The sequence below is a fragment of the Aplidium turbinatum genome, chromosome 7 (genome assembly GCF_918807975.1).
Source record: "Aplidium turbinatum chromosome 7, kaAplTurb1.1, whole genome shotgun sequence".
Classification (NCBI taxonomy): Eukaryota; Metazoa; Chordata; class Ascidiacea; order Aplousobranchia; family Polyclinidae; genus Aplidium; species Aplidium turbinatum.
The window spans coordinates 29,232,835-29,252,828 of record NC_137478.1 but is presented as its reverse complement, the minus strand read 5'-3'; the positions used below and the strand labels follow the sequence as shown (position 1 = coordinate 29,252,828).

At 35.3% G+C, this 19,994-nt stretch overlaps 1 protein-coding gene across 1 annotated transcript; it reads right to left on the bottom strand.

Annotated features, from left to right (window-relative positions):
* Positions 1-9,200, bottom strand: LOC145774821 (galanin receptor type 1-like). Its single transcript, XM_082586139.1, has 6 exons — positions 9,096-9,200; positions 5,860-6,080; positions 4,470-4,746; positions 2,141-2,294; positions 1,589-1,703; positions 1-1,221 (listed from the first exon to the last, which is right to left on the bottom strand). Exons 1-6 carry the CDS (start codon positions 9,151-9,153, stop codon positions 790-792), a joined length of 1,257 nt encoding a protein of 418 aa, XP_082442265.1. The 5' UTR covers positions 9,154-9,200; the 3' UTR covers positions 1-789.
* Positions 9,201-19,994: the final 10,794 nt, after the last annotated feature.

Below are 19,994 nucleotides of genomic sequence, written 5' to 3'. Positions count from 1 at the left end.
TGATTTTCCATGCATTTTTAACAAAAACCACCTAACGATACTAGCCATGTAAATTGAAGACCACTCATATGAGCTTAAGTTAGAGGGGTCACGCAATACTTAATCGAAAAGGAGGCTTCGAAAAACTTGGCATCAAAGTTTTTCGAGTATTGGAAAAGCAGACCAATTCTTTATCACTTCTAAATTATCAATCTAATTAATCAGGTTTTCTCAGTCCGAGGAAAAAAATTCAAACCAACTACAGTATTTGAGCTCAAAGAACTTCCATATCTTTTGCACAGCAACATCAAATGTTTTAGCTAAGGTTGGCAACAAAAATCAATAAATACAAGTAGTGAGGGAGCTTGCAAGCATTCTTTTTTTTGTAGCACAAATATGCTACCACAATGGCGTGGTTTCTCTGATTAGCAAGAATACTGTACTCTTGATTACGCAGTTCAACACACTTCGGGTGATCGCGTTCGGTCCGCAAGCTGATGCTGCAAAAAAGCGACAGATATTGTGTATTGGAAATTCTTTGCCAGAAGTTGAGACTGCGGGAAATCTGAGGGAATAATAGAGATAGCCCATACTCTTGGTAATACTTCTTCATGAAATTGAAGAGAGACGCTTTTTTTGCGACCAAGAGAGACTAATCTTGACAAAACCTTCTTAAACCACGCTTCCAGATCACCTTTAGTCCAAGGTTTCACTCTTAGAGGCTTAGTTTTTAGCTTACGTCATACTTGTAAGCTAGTTAAAGCAAAAACTGAGGTTCCATACAAAAGTTGTGCAAGGCTCTGAACTAAGTTAGGACTCATTTAAATCGGAGCAAACCTTTTCTAACTCTTTGTGTCGATTTTCAACGTTGTTGTTCGAATTGGGATTAAGCTTTTGAAGAACTTGGATGTGTTCATTGCCGTTGTGTTCCATAATTGGAGAAGCCAGTTTTGTAGTTAAAGTTCGCTCCGGAATCAAACGATTTTTCCTACTATCCTTGAAATATCTTGGGGATCTGTTGTCAAAAGCGTTTCTTTTCTGCCGGTCAAAGCATACGTTTTCACAAACACGTTTGCATGAGCTTCCACGGCAAATGTTGCATACGCGTCTTCTGAAATTTGGCGTAGCAAAAGTGTAAATGATCGGATTAACGGATGCGTGTGCGTATGCGCAGCAGTATCCCAAAACATCGATGATATGTCTCGTGATCGCGTATGAAGTGTGGCCATAGACTTTGGAAGCCTACCAAAACAAAAGTAAGACAGTTATCATACCACTGTAAATCAATTAACGGCAATTAACCTATTGGAGAACTCTCCTTTGTGAGGGAGCATGTAACTAAAGTTGTAACTAACTGCAACAACAACTGTCTTCTCTTCTACGTTTGAACCATTTTCTTTGCCAGTCTAATTGTCCAGCGTTTCTGCTTTTACCATCTTCGAGCAGATGCTGTGACTCGAGCAAGATCACAGTAATAAGCCCCCAACGCTTTTATGTGACGTAATGAAGCATACAATGTGTTGTCACAACTCAAAAGATCACTTTATTGTGACGTTTATGAAACCAGCATATTTTTAGAAGAATCGCTTCCGAGCCTACCGCTGCTTACCAACATCATTGTATAGAGATGATGGGGGAACCAACATAGGAGGAAGGCGATGATGAGACAAAGGACAATTATTGTCATCTTGATGTGCTCGGAGCGGTCCCTGTCTTGATTTGAGCTGAAGAGAAAAGATCGATACTCATATCTCTCACCGTTTTTGTATAAAATATATACGCACACAAAATACAAACATTACACAATGCTTTCATATAATAGATATACACACACAAAATACACTCATCATGTAGTGCTTTCGTATAAAAAATATACACACAGAGAATACACGGTTACACACATTACACAATGCTTTCGCATAAAGAATATACACACACAAAATATACATATCACACACCGCTTTCTTACAAAAGATATACACTCAGGAAACACACACTTTTGGATATACACACGACTCTTGTAAGCGAAAAGACAGATCGTTCACCAGAATGATTTTTAAACTTTCTATGTGTTTATCAGCGCAATGGCAAGTATCAAATTGGTTGTTTTTTCATTCATTCAACGTCTATACAATTGAACGAAGAAGCAGATTTAACTTACGACATCTCGATTCGGATTTTTCTTGCAATGATAGAATACAAAACTGTGACCAGAATGAATGGAATGATGTAAGTAAACACAAGGAGAAGGACGCTGTTTATTGTGTCTGCTTTCTCGTCTTGCCACGCACACTCATCAACTGATCTCGATGGACCTAGTAAAAACAACACATTCAAAAAAAATCCTGACAAGTTGATATAGTATAGGTATTAGATCAGACCTTCTCATGTTTCTCCGACAAGAGGACTTATTCTGACAGACCTCACATTATTCACAAACTCGCAACTTTAGAAAGAATAAGCAGAATTTCGTTACGACCTCTGTGCAATCGCACTTCCAAATTCAGCGATGGTGTAATGACACGTGTAACAGAGCTGCCAATATGACGTAGGCTATTGTGGCTCCAGGATTTTACTTGATATTCTACACAAAGGTTCTGACCGCTCCGATAGCTCAATGGATAAATATCATGTTTTGAGAACATCGAAACGGTAACATCAAGCAATTTTGGTTCAACTCTCCGAGTGAGCGGTGGGACAATCCACTTTAAAAATAACTCTACGTTCAGAGAATGAAATCATTTACATACAACAACATTTCAATGAGCAAAAACTTAAAATCTGTAACCTCGGTGCCCGGGCCTCCGTTAGTGGTACAAAACCTCTACAAGCATAAAAAACTACAAAGCTTTAGGTGCATAAGATAATTTCTGCTTCCGAGGATATAGATTTCACAATCACCACCACCTGGCTTTTGTCTCAGCTAGATCACATCAAAGTAAAATTGTCTGCCAAAAAATGGTGACAGTTTATTTCCCGCCCACTAAGTCCCACAAGGATTTGGCTATTTTTGTTCCTCGAAAACTACATCAGAAATTAAAAAAATTACGATTGGTACTTCAATCAAGCAAATGAAATATTTTCTGACAGGTGTCAAACCCACAACAATGCTTGCTATGAACCAATCGGTTACATGTCTTGTAATACAAACGAATTTATTGTCACACGAGTCAGTTCAATCATAAACAACTAAAAATCGAAAAATACTAAAAAAAAGGTTATTAATAGAATAAAAAAATCTAAATAAAATAAAAATGATTCTATTTGAATAAGCTTAACTGAAGATGATCTAGCTGTTAGCTGATTGAAATCGATTTTTAGCTGTTTATGATTGAACTGACTCGTGTGAAAATAAATTTGTTTGTACTGTATATTACGATTGGCATTTTATGTAAAATAAATTTTCAAAAGATTTACTGAAGCTATGTATATCGCCTGGTTTGACAAACTTTTAATATTTCACAAGTTCTTGTGTCTTCTTGTAATATAACTTACTGATTTTATAAATAACGTTTGTGTTCAAATGGTTCAAGTAATCTGTCAATCAAAAATTAACACGCTTTCTGGCAGTGCACCCTTGGGAAATACATTAAATTATGTGAAAGTGTAAACATTTTTTGCTTCATTAAGTTCGCAAAGACCAAACATAAAACATGGCCTTTGGCTTGGACAAAAAAAACGTTGTGTAAAGATGTGGAAAATGGGGAAAATCTTTGAATCATTTCCGGTGGATTTGTATGACGCAAATGTGATTGAGGATTGAAGCATAACGACAATAAAATGCTTATATGTAGAAATGTTCTGGTCTATTTAACCAAATATTGCCTACGAGAGAAACTATTAATACATATTTAACATTACGAAGCCTTATTGATCTATTGGATTATAAAATCTATACTCAATACAGTAATTGAAAATGATTTAGAATTTTTTTCCAAAAACCTTATGTTCTTCATCGGCTGTGGACATATTTATATCAATGTTAGCCTATATACTTTAATGTCAGGTCAGGTTTGAATAAACACGTAATTTATTTTTTGAAGAGTTGTGCTCTATCACCATTTAAAAAGTTGTTTTTTTAGTAGTTTTGATTGTCCAATTACCTTGGGGTTTTATCAAAAACAGGAAAATGAGTAAAAGACTACACAAATATCTTAGACATTTAGAAACTACATTTTTTCACTGCTAATTTTAAGCCTACGAAATGTGTTTGCTACGTCTCCCTGTAACATGCGTATCACTGAGAGATGAAGGTGCTTCATATCCAGATATTAACTAATGACCGAATATTGTCTCACTTATTTTCAGCAAACATTTCGAAATCTAAACTGTTTTCATCTTGAGTGGTATTGAAAGAAACCATTAAAGACAAAAACAGTTCAGTTTTAAATTGTTTGCTGAACATGAGTTTAGCATCTACATTTTGGATTCTTTATTTAGTAATTAGATTGACCAGGTCTTCCAACCCTTTTGCTCCTGGCTTGTCTCACCTTCTCTAGGGGTCACTCTGAAGTAGATAAGATTCGGAAGGGCAATGATGGATGCTAGCAACCACGATATTCCAACAATAGCGCAACCCACAAGCTTCTTAGACGTTGAAACACAGCTGCGTTGCATCTCGAATGGCATCACCAGGCCAATGAATCGCATCACAGCCAATGAACACATAGTAATGATGCTCACAGCCATAGTTTGTATGCTTAGAAAATGAAGAACCGGGCAAAAGAATTCTCCGTATATCCAGCCAGAAACAGATTGATAGATGGCCTGTAAAGTATATCATAACATTGATAATGTTAAATGTTAAACAGCGTAGGCTACATAATGGGCTACCATGCTTTGGAAGCAAAATATTTTAAGATGCCATTGATAAGATAATTTGAGCTCTGTATTAATGCAATTTCCAGGCACTTAAAACAAGACACTTCCTTCATAAAAGACACTTTCTTGAAATAAAAAAGAAACTCAAAAATAGGTGAATATTCTAATATGCTAGAAAATCATTAAAAGAGAAGCACTTTTTCCCAAAAAGTCAAAAAATGTCTCAAAAAAATATAAAGTTTTTCTTCAAAAATACTAATAAAAATATGTATTACTGTATTTTCGTAAGCTTCTCGCTTTCTTTGAAAAAGTTTCGGACCTCTAAAATCATCCCGGGTTTAAAAGCAGCCCTGCCCTTTCCTGTAGAGTGTAGACACTAATGCCCGACAGAATAACATTGTGGCATTTTCTTGTGACTTTATTTTTTCCTGAACACAACCCGTGTCATTCATTTGTCGTCTATATGACGTGTCACTGAATATAAAGCGCTTGGCATCTAATTGGATGAACTTGGTTCAAATTCCGGCATTGTTGGACATTTACAACCACAATTTACTATATCTTTACTCAGCTTTTAATAAATTAGGCAGGCGTAGCTCTGAAAGGAAAACTACCGAAAGAATAGAAGTGATGATTGTGATTAAGAAACTCTCTAACCTCGGACACTGAGAAAGTTTCTTTGAGAGCTTAATCCTGGCAGTTTCGCATACTTGTAGAGGCTTTGAACCACTGACTCAGGTCCGGTCACCAAGTTTCACAAAATAATGTTTCGGATTATTGTTGAAGTATTGTTGTCTATGAATTATATCATATACTGTAGGTGCCATTAGACAGACAACTGCCCAGAAATGTGTTGCTCAAGCGCACACCTCAAGAGTCGAACCAGTGCCGCTTGATCTTGCCGCTTGATATAGTCAATGTGCTGCAGTAGGTAAGTTTCAATAATGTATTTCCATTGCCAGCTTTATTAAATATCAACTTCTGTCTCATGCTTTGAACAGAAATGACTACAGAAAGTATAGTTTTAGCAAAAATGGAAACAAAACCCTTTCAACTTACCTGATAGGGGGCACTCGCTAGCAAATAAATTAAATCGGCAACAGCTAGATTTAAGACCAGGATGCTGAGAACCGGATGCTTGACAACACGTTTCGTTTTCAAGGTTATGCTGATGACAAGAACATTCCCAACCAACCCAATGATGAACAACAAAGCAATAGTAACCGGTGTCACAACTTTAGTTATTTCTGCTACTCTTCTTATGCTTTTGACCAGTTCAACTAAAAACATAAAGAAGCGTTGACTTTCATTGCCATAAATATAATTAGTTACTTACAAACAGAAAATGATAACCCTCCATCCAGGGGCGTAGCCACAAGGGAGCTTGGGAGAGCAATAGCCCTCCCGTAAAACAATATGTTTTTAATGCTATCACAATGTTTCAATGACACTGTATTTGCATGTTCAATAATGTGTCATAAATGTTTAGGCTGCATTCAGTAGCTTTATCTTTCAACCAACTCTTTATTTCCACATTAAAATACTTCCCCTCATCAGCTGTTTTTACTCCCCTAACATTTTCTTTGTAATTACGTCACTGCTCCTATCAATTGATCAAATTATTCCATAAGCAAAAGAAGTAAAAAAATTTTTTTTTTGCTTTTAATGAACCTTTATTAATGCTCAATATTTGATAAAAGTTGGACTGAAAAGTTGCCATTCAGAAACGAAAGAGCTGTAGTTTCTATTTTTTATAAACTCTCGATAAAGTTTGCAGCTAAAACTATGTTACCAAACAAACTTTGAGTGTTTGCAATGTTAATATCTTGTGAGAACGCTAATAGAAGTTGCCTCGATAATATCATTAAATATTTTACACGAAGAGCAGGAAAGATAAATAAAATTATGATTGGATTTATTGAGTTTTAATCTATTCTTATTACTTAATGTTTAATCAACTTTGTACAGGTAAAAAAGACTTTGAAAATCAAATCTAATTATTTGACCAGCCTCGTGGGATTTCTTTACCTTTACTCAGTGAGGTTGGTATGAAAAGCCTACTCTTTCCCACTGCGTTTAAGAGATTTTTTGAAGAAATAAGTAAAACTTATACCCTTTCAATCCTCCTGATAGTATGATTTGACACCACCCAACCCGAAGTGAAGAAACACAGGCCTATCCAGCAGGCAGCAATATTCTTAAGGGGGAAATGATTTTAGCACAACACAATAATGTGTAGGTCTATATTAATCCGATCTTGCAAATTCTCCGTGAATAAAGCTAAAGTTTTCTATGTTTTAAGAAATTTATTGGAAGAGGCGATCGCCTTCTTCCCTTTCCCCAGAATCCGGTTCATTTTTTGAAACTCACGTTGTTTTAACCTGCAACGCCAAAATGCAAATGCAGACGTTGAACCAGCCTAAAAAAGACGGATTTTGCTGTCTAGGTATTGCCAAGACACAGCTGCATGCTTTTGGCAGTCACTCAATCGCCGTGCCTTCCAATGATTTGTTAAATAATCTCATATTCATTTTCAAAACGTTTCAATAGCCCAAACTTGAACTTAGCTGAAGAGCATCGTTTGTTTAAGATTATTAATTCAATATGGACTGTAGAACCAATTATGTCTTTGGAGACCTAACTCACATTACAATAACGTAAAATATAACTTAAAAATAGGTAAAAAATATCTTTTCCATGTAGCCTGACTAGAGTTTGAAGCTAATTCAATTAAACGTTTTCCAGCATATTTTCAAAGCAGAAAAAAAAAACCGTTAGTGTATCGACTAACCAACTTAGATAAAGTATGCACTTAAAATGAAATCTATTAAGAAGAGAACTCAGCTTCAGTTAAAAGTCCAACAGCAAGTGTTATACGCAGCACTACAATTCTGTGATGTAGCTAACTATAAAACAAATTTTGCATTTTGCACATGGGCGGTTCAAGTCACATAAAAAGAATATTAGTATTTTAAAAACTAAGCACAATCGAAACATATGTTTTAGACTTTTAAAGCAAAGTTTTGATGCATTTCGGTTTTCCTTAATGTTCAAAAAACATATTTTTAAAGTCGCTTTATCAGTAGAAAAACACTTTTGGGCACCAAAGTTCGGAATAAAAAAAATAATAGTTTGGGGTACCGGTATGAATGATTATAAAGAAATTACCAAGAATATTGGTTAGAAGAAATCGATAAATTTTGCTTTTGTTTGGTCACTTGTTGGGTACTTTTTGACTCCAAAATGCTTTTTGTTTATGACTTACGCTTTCGACTTAATCATAATCTTCAAACCAAAAGCTGTTTTTTTTAAATTAAAATGCTCTGATTTAAAATCATATTTAAAATTTAAACCAATTTGTTTGACAGATGAAGTGAGCTACTGGTACCGATTTTAAGCATTACATTTTGATAACGTTTTAAGAAATCTTTTTTAATTAGACTAAGATGGTGACAATTTGGAGGAAGAAAAACTGTGAAGAAAAACCGTCGTAGTACCCGCAGAACGGGAAACAAAAGATCGAAAACCTTAAAGTAGTGGTTGTGGTAGTAGTTGACGGTGACGTAGTAGTAGAAGCAAGTTCTAAGAACATTAGGCTACATAGAACAAGTACAATATATCTAAATGTTTGTTTGAAGGGGTTCATCTCTTCAATAAGACAAGATTACTGTTTTAGCATCAAATTTCAAAGTTTCGTTTGGGATCATTGGTATAATCGGCAAGCAGTTGACTTTGCCAAAAAAAACACTTCAACTTCATGTCTCTTCGCATAGCGCATGTTAAAAGCCTAAAAAACTGTAAAACATTTATTTTTTACACTTCCAACGTTTTTACAACCAACTTAAATAATGTAAACGCAGACTATTGTTATTCTAGAATCTAGAATAAAAATACTAAACCTTACAGCAAATTTCCCACTTCAAAAAAATTATTTTTAAAGTTTAGAGGATTAGCTTTTCTTCCCACACATGTTTGCAACCTCCATCCACACCAACCATAGCAAACTAATTCTCTATTTCGTTAAAGTAAGCTGTAATCTAAAAATGTTTTTAAGACTTTAAGTCGTTGCAAACGTTTTTGCTATTCTATTCAAGCAAACATCACATGTAATAAAAATAAATCCAACTTGAAATGTTTTTAATTTGTTCACCCAAGCTTTTCAAAAATGCTTATGCAATTAAATCTTTGCATTGTGTAGTTATGTAGACACATAGAGATAATTATTTTGTAGCTGTAACTGTTTGGCCTAGTGAGAGTAAACACTAGCCTACGTGAGATAGATCAAGTTCACTTACTCCTTTCCATGTTTGAACTGTTGGATGAAAAAGACATATTTGATAAAGGAAAAGACATTGCAGTAAATTTTTAAAATGTTACACAACTATGTAGGTAAGTCATCTGTAAAAAAAGGATAAGAACAAAACAGAAGAATTAGCCCTTTTTATATTCTTATTAACTGCGCTAGATGCTTCGATATTTTATTATGCCTTATCTGTAAACTCTCGTAACTTCAAATAGCTGACAAATCTTCGTTGTGCATTTTGTTTTGGTTTCGAGATGACAACGAATCCAAATTGCTCTTCTTGCAATATTGAAAGCAGCATAAAAGAGTTTACTTTGTTGAGGCTTCTTGAATACGTTCTTCTTTAGTGATAAAAGACTAACTATTAGCCTTAGTCTAGAAATAGTTTAATTCTAGGTCTCTGAATCATCAACTTGCCAAACACATTCAAACAAAGATCCAGCAGTTTCCTTTCCTGTGTTCTACTAAGCAATAGCCTACTACTGACGGCTTCCGTGGTAAACTTTGAAACATCTTAAAATCATATCTTGAAAAGGGAACTCAGTCTCAATGTACTAGAATCGACAGCATTCAGTCTGAAATAGTTAACGTGAATTGCGGTGCCCCACAAGGATCCATTCTTGGACCCTTATTATTTTTAATTTATACTAATGAAATACCTGATGCCGCATTGTTGAAAATTTAAATCAACAAATTTTGCAGATGATACAAGTCTAACAATTTCAAACAAAAATTTAAAAACTCTTCAACTTATCACCAATATTACACAAAAAATTGACACTTGGTTGAAATGTAACAAACTTACGTTAAACTAAAGACATAAACTCAAGACAAACCACATGGTCATGAGCTGTAGCGCACCCAGCATGGGGCTAAGGGGGCTCAAGCCCCCCCCAAACCCGCCACTAAAAATGAAGTTTTTGTATGTTTCTCATTTAGCCTATACATTTTGCTTACAGGTTAGGTATGAATAAGACACAACAATACAACAGGGCTGAGCATTATAACAATATATTTTACATATTTAACTTAAAAATAGTTTTAACAGTTGAACATTTTCGGTTTAACTTGAGCCCTCATCAGGAATCTGAAAATATTTATAAAAATGCAATAAATTTCAACTTCTTGAAGGTAAAATTACATTAGGAAAAGGCAACTACATAAATAACTACCTACGAAAAAACTTGCTCCACGGGGAAGGTGATACATCAAGTAGGCTAAATGTTGAAGAGAATGGACTCGACCAGCAAATAAATGTTTGTTTAAATTTGAGTTATAGCGTTTGATTAACAGTGCTTCCTAAATTTTGGTGTCAAATTGGGATTTGTCTTTGCGTAAAATTTTAAATGAGTCGGCAGAGAATTTTCGATCAGAGCAAAAAGAACATTCCATGATATGGTCTTTGATGGCACTTTTCTTTAACTCCCTATAAAGTTCAGATGCTCCTGTACTCTCGTGGTCAAATGTCTGGTGGACATACGTACCGATGTACCGTACGGTACGTCAATGCCGAATCACACGGACATGTAAAACTCTTTACGACGTTTGAGCAGAAAAACGAAGGCGTCTGGGACTTTAGTTGAAAATACGAACTAAATTTGAATGTTTTGTAAGTAGAAAAAACGTCCATATCAAATTTGTTGTTTACAAATTTAGTGTTTTGTTTCAAAGTGTTTTCGTGCTAGTTGTTGTTTTCGCACTTATTTGTGTTGGCAAACGAAAATCTAATTCTATTTTGTCATACATGACGAAAACGTCGAGATCTATAGAAGATTGCAAGAGTGGACGTAGGGATGAGGAGGCTGATGGTGCTAGTAGCATGGGGTTCACTAGGCCAACTTCTAATCTGATTGAGAGAACGAATCCTGATGTATCGGCACACCGGTGGGTTGTGGGCTGTGAGCAGTGGCGTAGCCAAGGGGGGGGGGGATTTCAACACCCCCCCTTTGGCACGCGTGTTACGTCACGATATTGAGAATGATGCTTTCAGTTTCTTTATGTCTTTAAAACAAAGTTTGCCTAATTTTAAGCGAAACTGCATTAAAAAAGCGAGTTTTGCCGATACCAAACATTCAAATATCTCAGCCAGGAATTAGCAACAAGAAAACATAGAGACTTAGTTTTATTTCGAAAAAATGCCGAAGAAAACATGATCTTATCCTTTTGCTATGCCACCAGACAGCACCATTTTACAGGAATATTTATACCCACATTGTTGTTGAAAATGTTCTCAGAATGCACCAATTCAAACTAATTTTTCAAAATTTTCTGCGGGAGGCCCCCCAGACTCCCCGCCGCTGGGTGTCGTCTTAGGCGAACACGACGTCGGGCTTCGCCCGCCGGCCGTCAAACCCTTTCCCTCTTCAAAATTCCTGGCTACACTACTGGCTGTGAGTGCCTTTAAATATAATCAAGGGATGGGTATTGGCCTATTGTCACTGTCACTATTGTCGCAAATCACTCGGCCGACATTTTTGAATTAGCCCCCCCCAAACTTTTTTTCTGGGTGCGCTACTGGTCATGAGCAAAAACCCAAACAAAAACTATAAATTTAATCTATGCATGAATGGAAGCAACATTTTAAAAACTGAAAGTATCAAATATCCAGGAGTCTACTTTGACAACAGACTTAAGTGTGACGTGCATTTGCCTAATTTGAAGATTACTCTGTCCAGAGCTGCTTGCGGAATTGCTTACAAACCAAGGCGTGCCTATCGAAACTTTTCGAATGATATACTTCGCTTTATTTCATTTAAAACTACAACATTCCATTCTTAACTGGGGTAGAGTCTCCACAATGTCACTTGCTCTAATTCGAACAATGCAAAATACCTTATTAGAGCTTGTGCTTATTTTCTTTTCTACACACCACAACAAACTTTTTATATTCTAAATTTAATGTCCTTTAAACTAAACGATATATTTAACCTTTAATGCGCTGTTTTTATATATAATCTACTCGCAATATGTTGCCTAATAAATTCTCCAAATATTTTAAAAACCTAAATGAAGTTCATGCTGTGAGTTCATAACCACAACACTCGATAGAAAATTATACAGAAATTTTATTTACCAAATTGAAAATCCAACACAGATAGGCTAAGAAAAAAAATTGAATAATATGCAGCTGTAAAACTCTGGAGCCCTATTACCACAGACCTTAAAACCAATAGCCTACCTTTAGATGTTTTAAAACCAAATTAAAAAAACACTTTCACAATACAACAACTATAGGGGTGGAAATTTTATTTACTATCTTGTTTAGCCTATAGTACCATTGGTGATTTGTTTGTTTATATGAGGGTGGCAGCTAACTTCGTTGACTCTGTGGTCTTCAGCTGTCATGCTAGTAACTGCACCACATTCAATGTACGGTACTATGTATTTAACCGCAGACAGTGGGACACCGTTTCTGCTTTACAGCCTTAGCAGTGCAGTAGGTATACACTGAGTAAAACCACTGGGCTATAAACCCCGAGGAGTTTTGGTGCCTAAAGTGGCCACAAAATTGGTGCTTTCGCCAACCTTTGCCTGCGTGCTCAAACTGCAAGCAGTGAGCTTTTAATTTAATGTACTGTATACGTGCTGTATAGTGCTAAACCAAATATCTTTATGAGTCTGGACCGCGTAGCCTATAACACAACTATCTCCCAGCTGGCAAAAGCAGTTCTGCTACATTGATTAAACGTCTGGGGAGATGAAATCAATGTCACATAGTGAGATTTTGCTCACTGAACTTTTCTAATGCAATTGGTATGTGCGATAGCGACATGGAATCTCACAGTTAAGTCATTTGTGCATTTGTAAATGCGTGTTCATTTCAAGATGCCAATCATATTGACTGACACGAAACTTAGTCAAGAACAAGAATTATTCTAATGCTTGTTCTGTTTTGCGTTTATCAGTTGGTTCTAAATGCTCGAGTCTTGTTCAATAAGCTAATCTCTTAATGTTAGGCTGTAAGCCTATATTAAAAATTGATTTTGCTATGAAAACAGCATCTTTAAACAAAATAAATAAAAAGACTTTAAAGATAGCAGTTCGTTAAAAAACATTAGAAAAAAAACTGGTAAATTATTAATTCTTATCAAAATTCCAACATAAGCTTAGCGTTGTTGCACAGTATGCTGCGCTTATGCTTGGCACACGCTAAATCTGTTTTTTTGAAAAAGTTTCTTGAAAACAATAATGGGAATTAACCTTTTTCTTTACGAAGATTTGTGAGCTGTCATGCAGCACCTAGCAGTGCATCTGGAAAGAACAAATGATTACCTGCTCCCTTGAAACTTAGGAAAGGTTTGTATTTTGTAACAAAACAAGATAAAATTTTCAAAAGTTTGAAGACCCGAAAACACTTTCAAGCTAAACCATTCTTGCTCTTGCCTTTTTTTTTGGTGCTACTAACTTTTTCTCTTTCACCCTGTCTTGCAACACGTATTTGAAAAGAAAGCTGTAGAAAACCCCACAATGTTTTATACATAACCTGCTGGAAACACTGTTTTAACTTTTGAATGACGTCATCATTTAGGAAACCAACTCCAATGAATTTTTGAAGTTGAATTGCGTTTTACGGATCACGTGACTTAGCCTATAGTTGACGCACAACTTCAACCGCAATTTCAAGTTAATGCAACTTGGCAAAGCTTGTGACAAAACAGAACATTAGCACACAAATACATTCCATTAATGCGAGCGTTTGAAGTTTCGCAATGCCACGATGAGCAGGTCAAGAGTAAATCTCAACCCGCAAAGGATAAGCAGTCTTCTGTTGCACATAATGGATTGAGAAGAAGCATTACACAAACCCGATTTTTGTCTTAGCTTCTCAAAGAAGATTTATTTTTTAGCCTCTGTGTCACGTACAGGGGAGAGTAATTAATTTAAAGCCACGGCGTTGTTCCAGCGGTAAACGTTCACCTTGTCAACAGTGTTAAGCTCCCACTTAATAGTTTGTCATCTAATGACACATGCGATAGTAAAGGTCTTTACCAAGAAGCAAGCTTAACTGAAGCAAACGCATATGTCTTCATACAAAATAAAAGATTATTTTCAGGCAAAATACATTTTAAAAAGAAATATATCTCCATGCCACTTATCAAATGAACACTTAGCCCTACTTCCCCATTGTAAATTTGTATCTTGTAGCACCGGAAAAAGTTAAAAGGTTCACTTTCTAACAAAAACACATGAATTTATCCATCGGCTTATTGCTAATTCTCCATAAAGTGACCTCAACATCCATCACGATGAGTTAATTCAAGAAATTAATCTGTCCTTGCACGCATATAAGCAGAGGGGTGCGCAGGATTTTAAACGGGGGGCATTCGATTCAATTTGACTTTGTTTCGACAAAGAATAACTACTTCAGTTAAATTACTGAAATTTTTAAAACACTTTGGAACAGGAGATTATTGCCCAAGCTTCACCTGCGTACGCCAATGCATGTAACCCAAGGAAGGGTGTGCAAGTAAGCTTGTCGTTATGGGGTAGTGGCTGACTCCAGTAGATCACCATCATCCTGATTGAGTCGATTGAGTCATAGTGTAGCGTGCAAACACGCGACATATTGTTATAATTAGGGCAACCAACTTTTTGACCTAAAAACTTGAAATTTGACTTTATAATTTACAAATTTTGACCTAATTTTGACCAATAACTTTCTGCGTTGCAACCCAAATACCAAATACAAAGCATATTAGAAATCAAACCGTTAGGTAAGGATAAAATTGTGGGAGACTCAACGACACCACAGCTAACGAACAGGTAACGAAAGCAACTCGAAAAACTGCAAAAGATAAATATGGAGTGTCTTTAAATATCTCGAAATTACTGAGAGCGTTCTGCAGTATTATACTTCAACATCAAGTAATGTTTCACATTATCGCCTCATTACGGATTATTACGTCAGAATAGCAACAGAAATTGCAACAAAAAATCAGTATCTGTGTAGCTTTAATAAAATATCAATAGAGAGAAGAAAAACTAAGTTAAAAGAAAATTTTGACCTAACCATAAAAGTTGACTTTTTTTTACTTAATAAGTTTGAAACTTCTCTTTGTGTCAGCTTTAAATTTAGTTTATGGACGTTTTATAAACTTTGAACAAGGCAGAAAAATTTTGACTTTATTGACTTTTGGTTGCCCTAGTTATAATAATTTCATGCGCTCTCACATCTTTTTCTATGGAAACAGGTCAATTCACTTAACTTCACTTGAACAAAAAATAACAGAAAACGTAAAACAACAAAAAGATAAAAGAACATTCATAAAAAGGTTTTCATTTCTAACTTCAACCTTCTTACATCGATATTACTGTAAAATGCGGTTTGCCTGGCAAACATGAAGAAACACTTCAGCTTGTGAGACATCGAGGCACGCGCTTCCTGCAAGTATAAACAACATCACAAAAAGCAAAACAGTTTTAATCACGTTAATTTTCGGTGTGGCCGACCAAACTGAATCAACACTTCAGGAAGTTTAAACGATTTTGGATAAATTTAGACAAAAATGTGATATTCCATGAGAAATGTATTAAACTGTTTCGGTTCATAATGGTTTCTCACAGCCAACAAACCATTTCTTTGTGCATTGATTCAACGTTTGTTGATATTAAAACTCGGAACAAAATCAAAACATTTGCTGACGTTGAAACAACGTAAAGAGGACTGATTTACTGAGTGGACCAGAAGAATCAATCATTTCTCTTTGAAGCAGGTTGAGTAAAACTTTATTGGGGAATCAAAATATTTTTAATCGAAAGTTACAGTGAGAGTAAAAATATTTCGTATTGTTTCGTCGCCATTTTTTGCCAGGATTTCGTTTCGAATTAAGTTTCCTAGTAAAATGTTTCGCTTCAAAGCAAAACCAACTCGGTTTCGATGTGAACTTGAAAGGCGAACCGATCTCAGAACTCAGAAAGTCCCTAAGCTTTAAAGTAAGGGGGATTGTAGAAGAAAAGTAGACCATTGAAAAGTGGAAACTTGAAAAAAAAATTTAAGTAGACAAGCATGTAGTATCGCGCCTTGTTAAAATAGTTACTAATTATTACAGCTTAGATGTGCACAACATAACGTATTTTGAAAAGAATTTAAAATTTTGTTTTGACACAAAATGTTTTTTCTTATTCCCTGTCGTTTTGCTATTGGGTTTCTTCGTAGCCTACAAAGTTTTTTATTTTTTTTATTTTTATTTCGAATTGCTCTAATTTAATGTTAAATAGACGTCGTAGTTTAGAATATTCATAGCATGCGTTACGCTTGTGACAACCACCAAAATTAAACAAAAGAATTCCGGGTACAAATCAACAGTTTCTAAATTTAAGGCGGACTTGCTCTGGCTAAAGCAAATGTTTATGTTTCGTACGCTAAATTTAACTACACCTGGGGCTACTTTTGTCATCTTTAACTAATTGGAAAACACCAGCAGTAGAACTACTTAAGTAATCCCACTGAAAGCGTCGTAATTCTTGTTTGTGACTTTTTAATGGATTTAACTGCTTCTCAGTTGGTTCATAAATAGCAACAGCCCAACCTCTTCTCAAAGAAAATGTTCTATATTTTATTAAGTCGGTCCACTTTACAACAATGTAGTTCAATTTGAAAATTGGAAATTATAAATCCATTGTTTTTATATTTGGTGCGTTTAGTAAATTTATCTAAATATTTTTGGTAATGATTAAAACGTTTCAAAGATGAAAAACTTTGACACCATTTTTTTCAAAAAAATATGTTCAGCATTTCATGTAGACCATTTCCAACTGTCTTTTTAATTGGGTGAGGTGCAGTTGCTTTTACTCGACGTACACGTCATTTCCAGTTTAATCAGTTAAAAAACTAAAAAATAAAAGTAAATAAACATAAAAAATACAGAGCTCAAAATGCAGCATCATCAGCAAACGTTTCGAAAACCGCCCTGTTTTTATCTTTAGTTTTAAATTGAATAAGTTTTTACTGTATTTTTAATTCAGATCTGACAGGTGTTACAATTTTTTGGCTACAAAAAATTAAGTTCGGTTACTTAGTATTTTACTAAATCTTCTCATGCAAGGAGAGATGACTTCGCCAAGTAAGTTCACGCAAGTACAGTAGCCTACTAACAGGCGCAAAATAAATCCATCTAAGTGAAAATACGAATTTGAATTTTCACCAACACGTATGAGTCGTATCTTCACTTTCACAACAATGGCTTTCTTCATTTGCATATTAGCAAGAATTGACTATCTCTAAATGTCAGATCAACATCAACGACAACGTTAAAATAAAAACTGGTATGAACGCTGCAGCTCATGTTTTGACAAACTCCTTGCCATCTGTTATCTGCAAGTCTTCCTGCCTTATCAATTCAACCTAACACATTCGTTTGATGAATTTTTTTCCTTTGTTTTTCTTCTTTTTCACTGCTTTTGGTCAGCCATTGAGATGCGTGCAGTCCCTTCTGGAAATAACGCAAAAGATTACAGTCTCAAGTAAAAAGATCAGAAAACCTCACATAACAACGAATAAAATCAATTATTAAAAACATGACTATTGTCAGCAGTCAAATGCTTTTGCCAAAGAATAAAGGCACATTGCACAATGCACGTCTGTCCATCAAGATTTCAGAACAAAAATTGATTTGCATTTTGATAAACGTATAACACATTAAACGCCTGTAAGTGAGTTGATGCTTTTTCATGTGGATTCTATGTCTGCAGATGTTGAATCAATGCGGTATGTTGTTGCTTTAATGGACATGCGATACTTTAAGTGTTTCATTGCAGTCATTTTAGCCACTGTTGTCAGTTTGTTTACTACAACGGGTATGAAAGCATTCATCACTGTCTGAGATGAGAAAAGACAAACCGCTTCTTATTGCAAAACAAATACAAAAATAGCCTCAGACTTGGCTTATACAATTTTTAATTGAAAACTGGGCCTCAACCAAATTGTGTAAATTCATTTACTGTAACTTCATGGCTCGCAACGCATTGCAGAGAGAGCAAAAATTTGTTTTTGTCAGTAGTCTGAAAACTTGAGTAGCCCACCAATACTTTTTCTTACAACAGCCTAGCCAACTCAATCTAACACTTGAAAAGATCAATATTGTGTTGTATATCTATCTACTCTTTGTATACATGCTTACATTACTATAGAACTATTATAAAAAGCTTCCAATGCAACTTAACAGAAATGTACTTGTTAAATATGACACTAACAACACATTATATTTAACGCACTTCTGGACAAGTTTCTGAACTACAAAACAGTTGCAAATGATAACGTCCTCATCAACCTCCAGTTTATTTACACTAAACGAGTGACAACTCAACCTGACTGCTTGAAAAGTTGTCGTGATAACTCACGTCGTAAGTCGGTATAAGCTGACAACAAAGACCGATTGTATTACGTTTTCCTCAGCATGCCGTAAGAAAAAAATACATTTTTACAAGTCTCCAAAAGTAAACTGATGTTCCATCAACGTAAGTTGACGAGTGCAAATCTGCTTTTTACCTTGACGCTCTTCGTAATTTGTTTTCACTCCATTTTCTCTGTCAAATATGGACAATTTCTTCTGTCGATGAATGTCTTGTAAATAAACATTGCTGAGAATCAACAATGCTCCACAGTTTTCTGCTTTTGTCTATTCCAATTTAAATTCACCCTTTTTCCCGGAAATCGATTACAACTCTAAGTTCTTCTGTGACGTCATGAACGCTAATGGATCTTCAGACAAACTTGCGATAAACAGAACACGTGATCTTACGTCATTAATGTAACTTTAACGTGGCATTGCGGCAATATGTATGGAATGTGGATGACTTCAACAACTTTCAACCACTTTTAAAACAACAATATTAAATATGAAATTCAAATTTGTAGGTTGTGATCAGTCGTATCATCGGCCATGAACAAAAAATAACCACAAGAAAAACAAGATTTCTTGTCTTAAGAAAACAAATGCCTTGCGTATGAATCTCTGTCAAGCTATTAATCTGACTCAAGTCAAGGCATTTATTATTCATGTTGTTTTATACCACTATATCCCCAGAGCGACTTTCGTCTATAAAGCAACGTAGGCTGGAATAACTTTTGCAAAGGCTATGCCTCCGTCACAAATTAGCATTTCTAAAATCTGAACTACGTTGGCACAGCCGAGTGGTCAAGGCCCTTCATTTTCAGAACATGTAACGCTGGTTCGACACCCAACTAGGGTATTTCTTGAAAACCCTTTGCCACATTTTACTGCCCACATTCATTATTTTGGAGGCACGTTTCCATTTTTAAATAATTCATCAAAAATTTAACTTAGTTTATAAGTTTGTCACAAACCTGTTTTCTCCACAAATTTTTCATTTCACAGTAGGCTACTTTTTCATTGTAGTTCTATTTCCAATACTTTCTTACGTTTTGTTGTTTTGTGATAGAGATTGTATGTTTTTTTTTTCTTTTGAGCCCTAATATGTCCATTTTTAACAGGTAAGAGCAATAGGACTACAGTAAAGCGCGCGATTATTCAAACACGAACTGTGCAATTTACAAGTTGAAAAAATATTTTGAAAACCCACAGTTTGCTTTCCATTGAACCAATTTGTTTATTCAATGTTCACCCCTTCGCCCCTTGAGGACCAATAGATCAGTATTTCCCCATAACAAAGTGTAAGATAGCGTCATAATCAATTTTCTGCTGTGTCTAGCACTCTAGCCCATGATTTCATCTAGTTTTGTATTTCTTCGTGTTTCTTTATATATAAGTGAGTTTTGGGCATTTACTTTTGTGTTGAAAATAACACACAATAATTTGCATATCGTGTCAGCAATTTTCCCAGCGAAGCTTTTCGCCACACTAAGCTGTTGACTGGTTCGTTAAGCCACTAACCCCTTCTTCCATAGCGTGTAATTGTGGTGTTTTGTTAA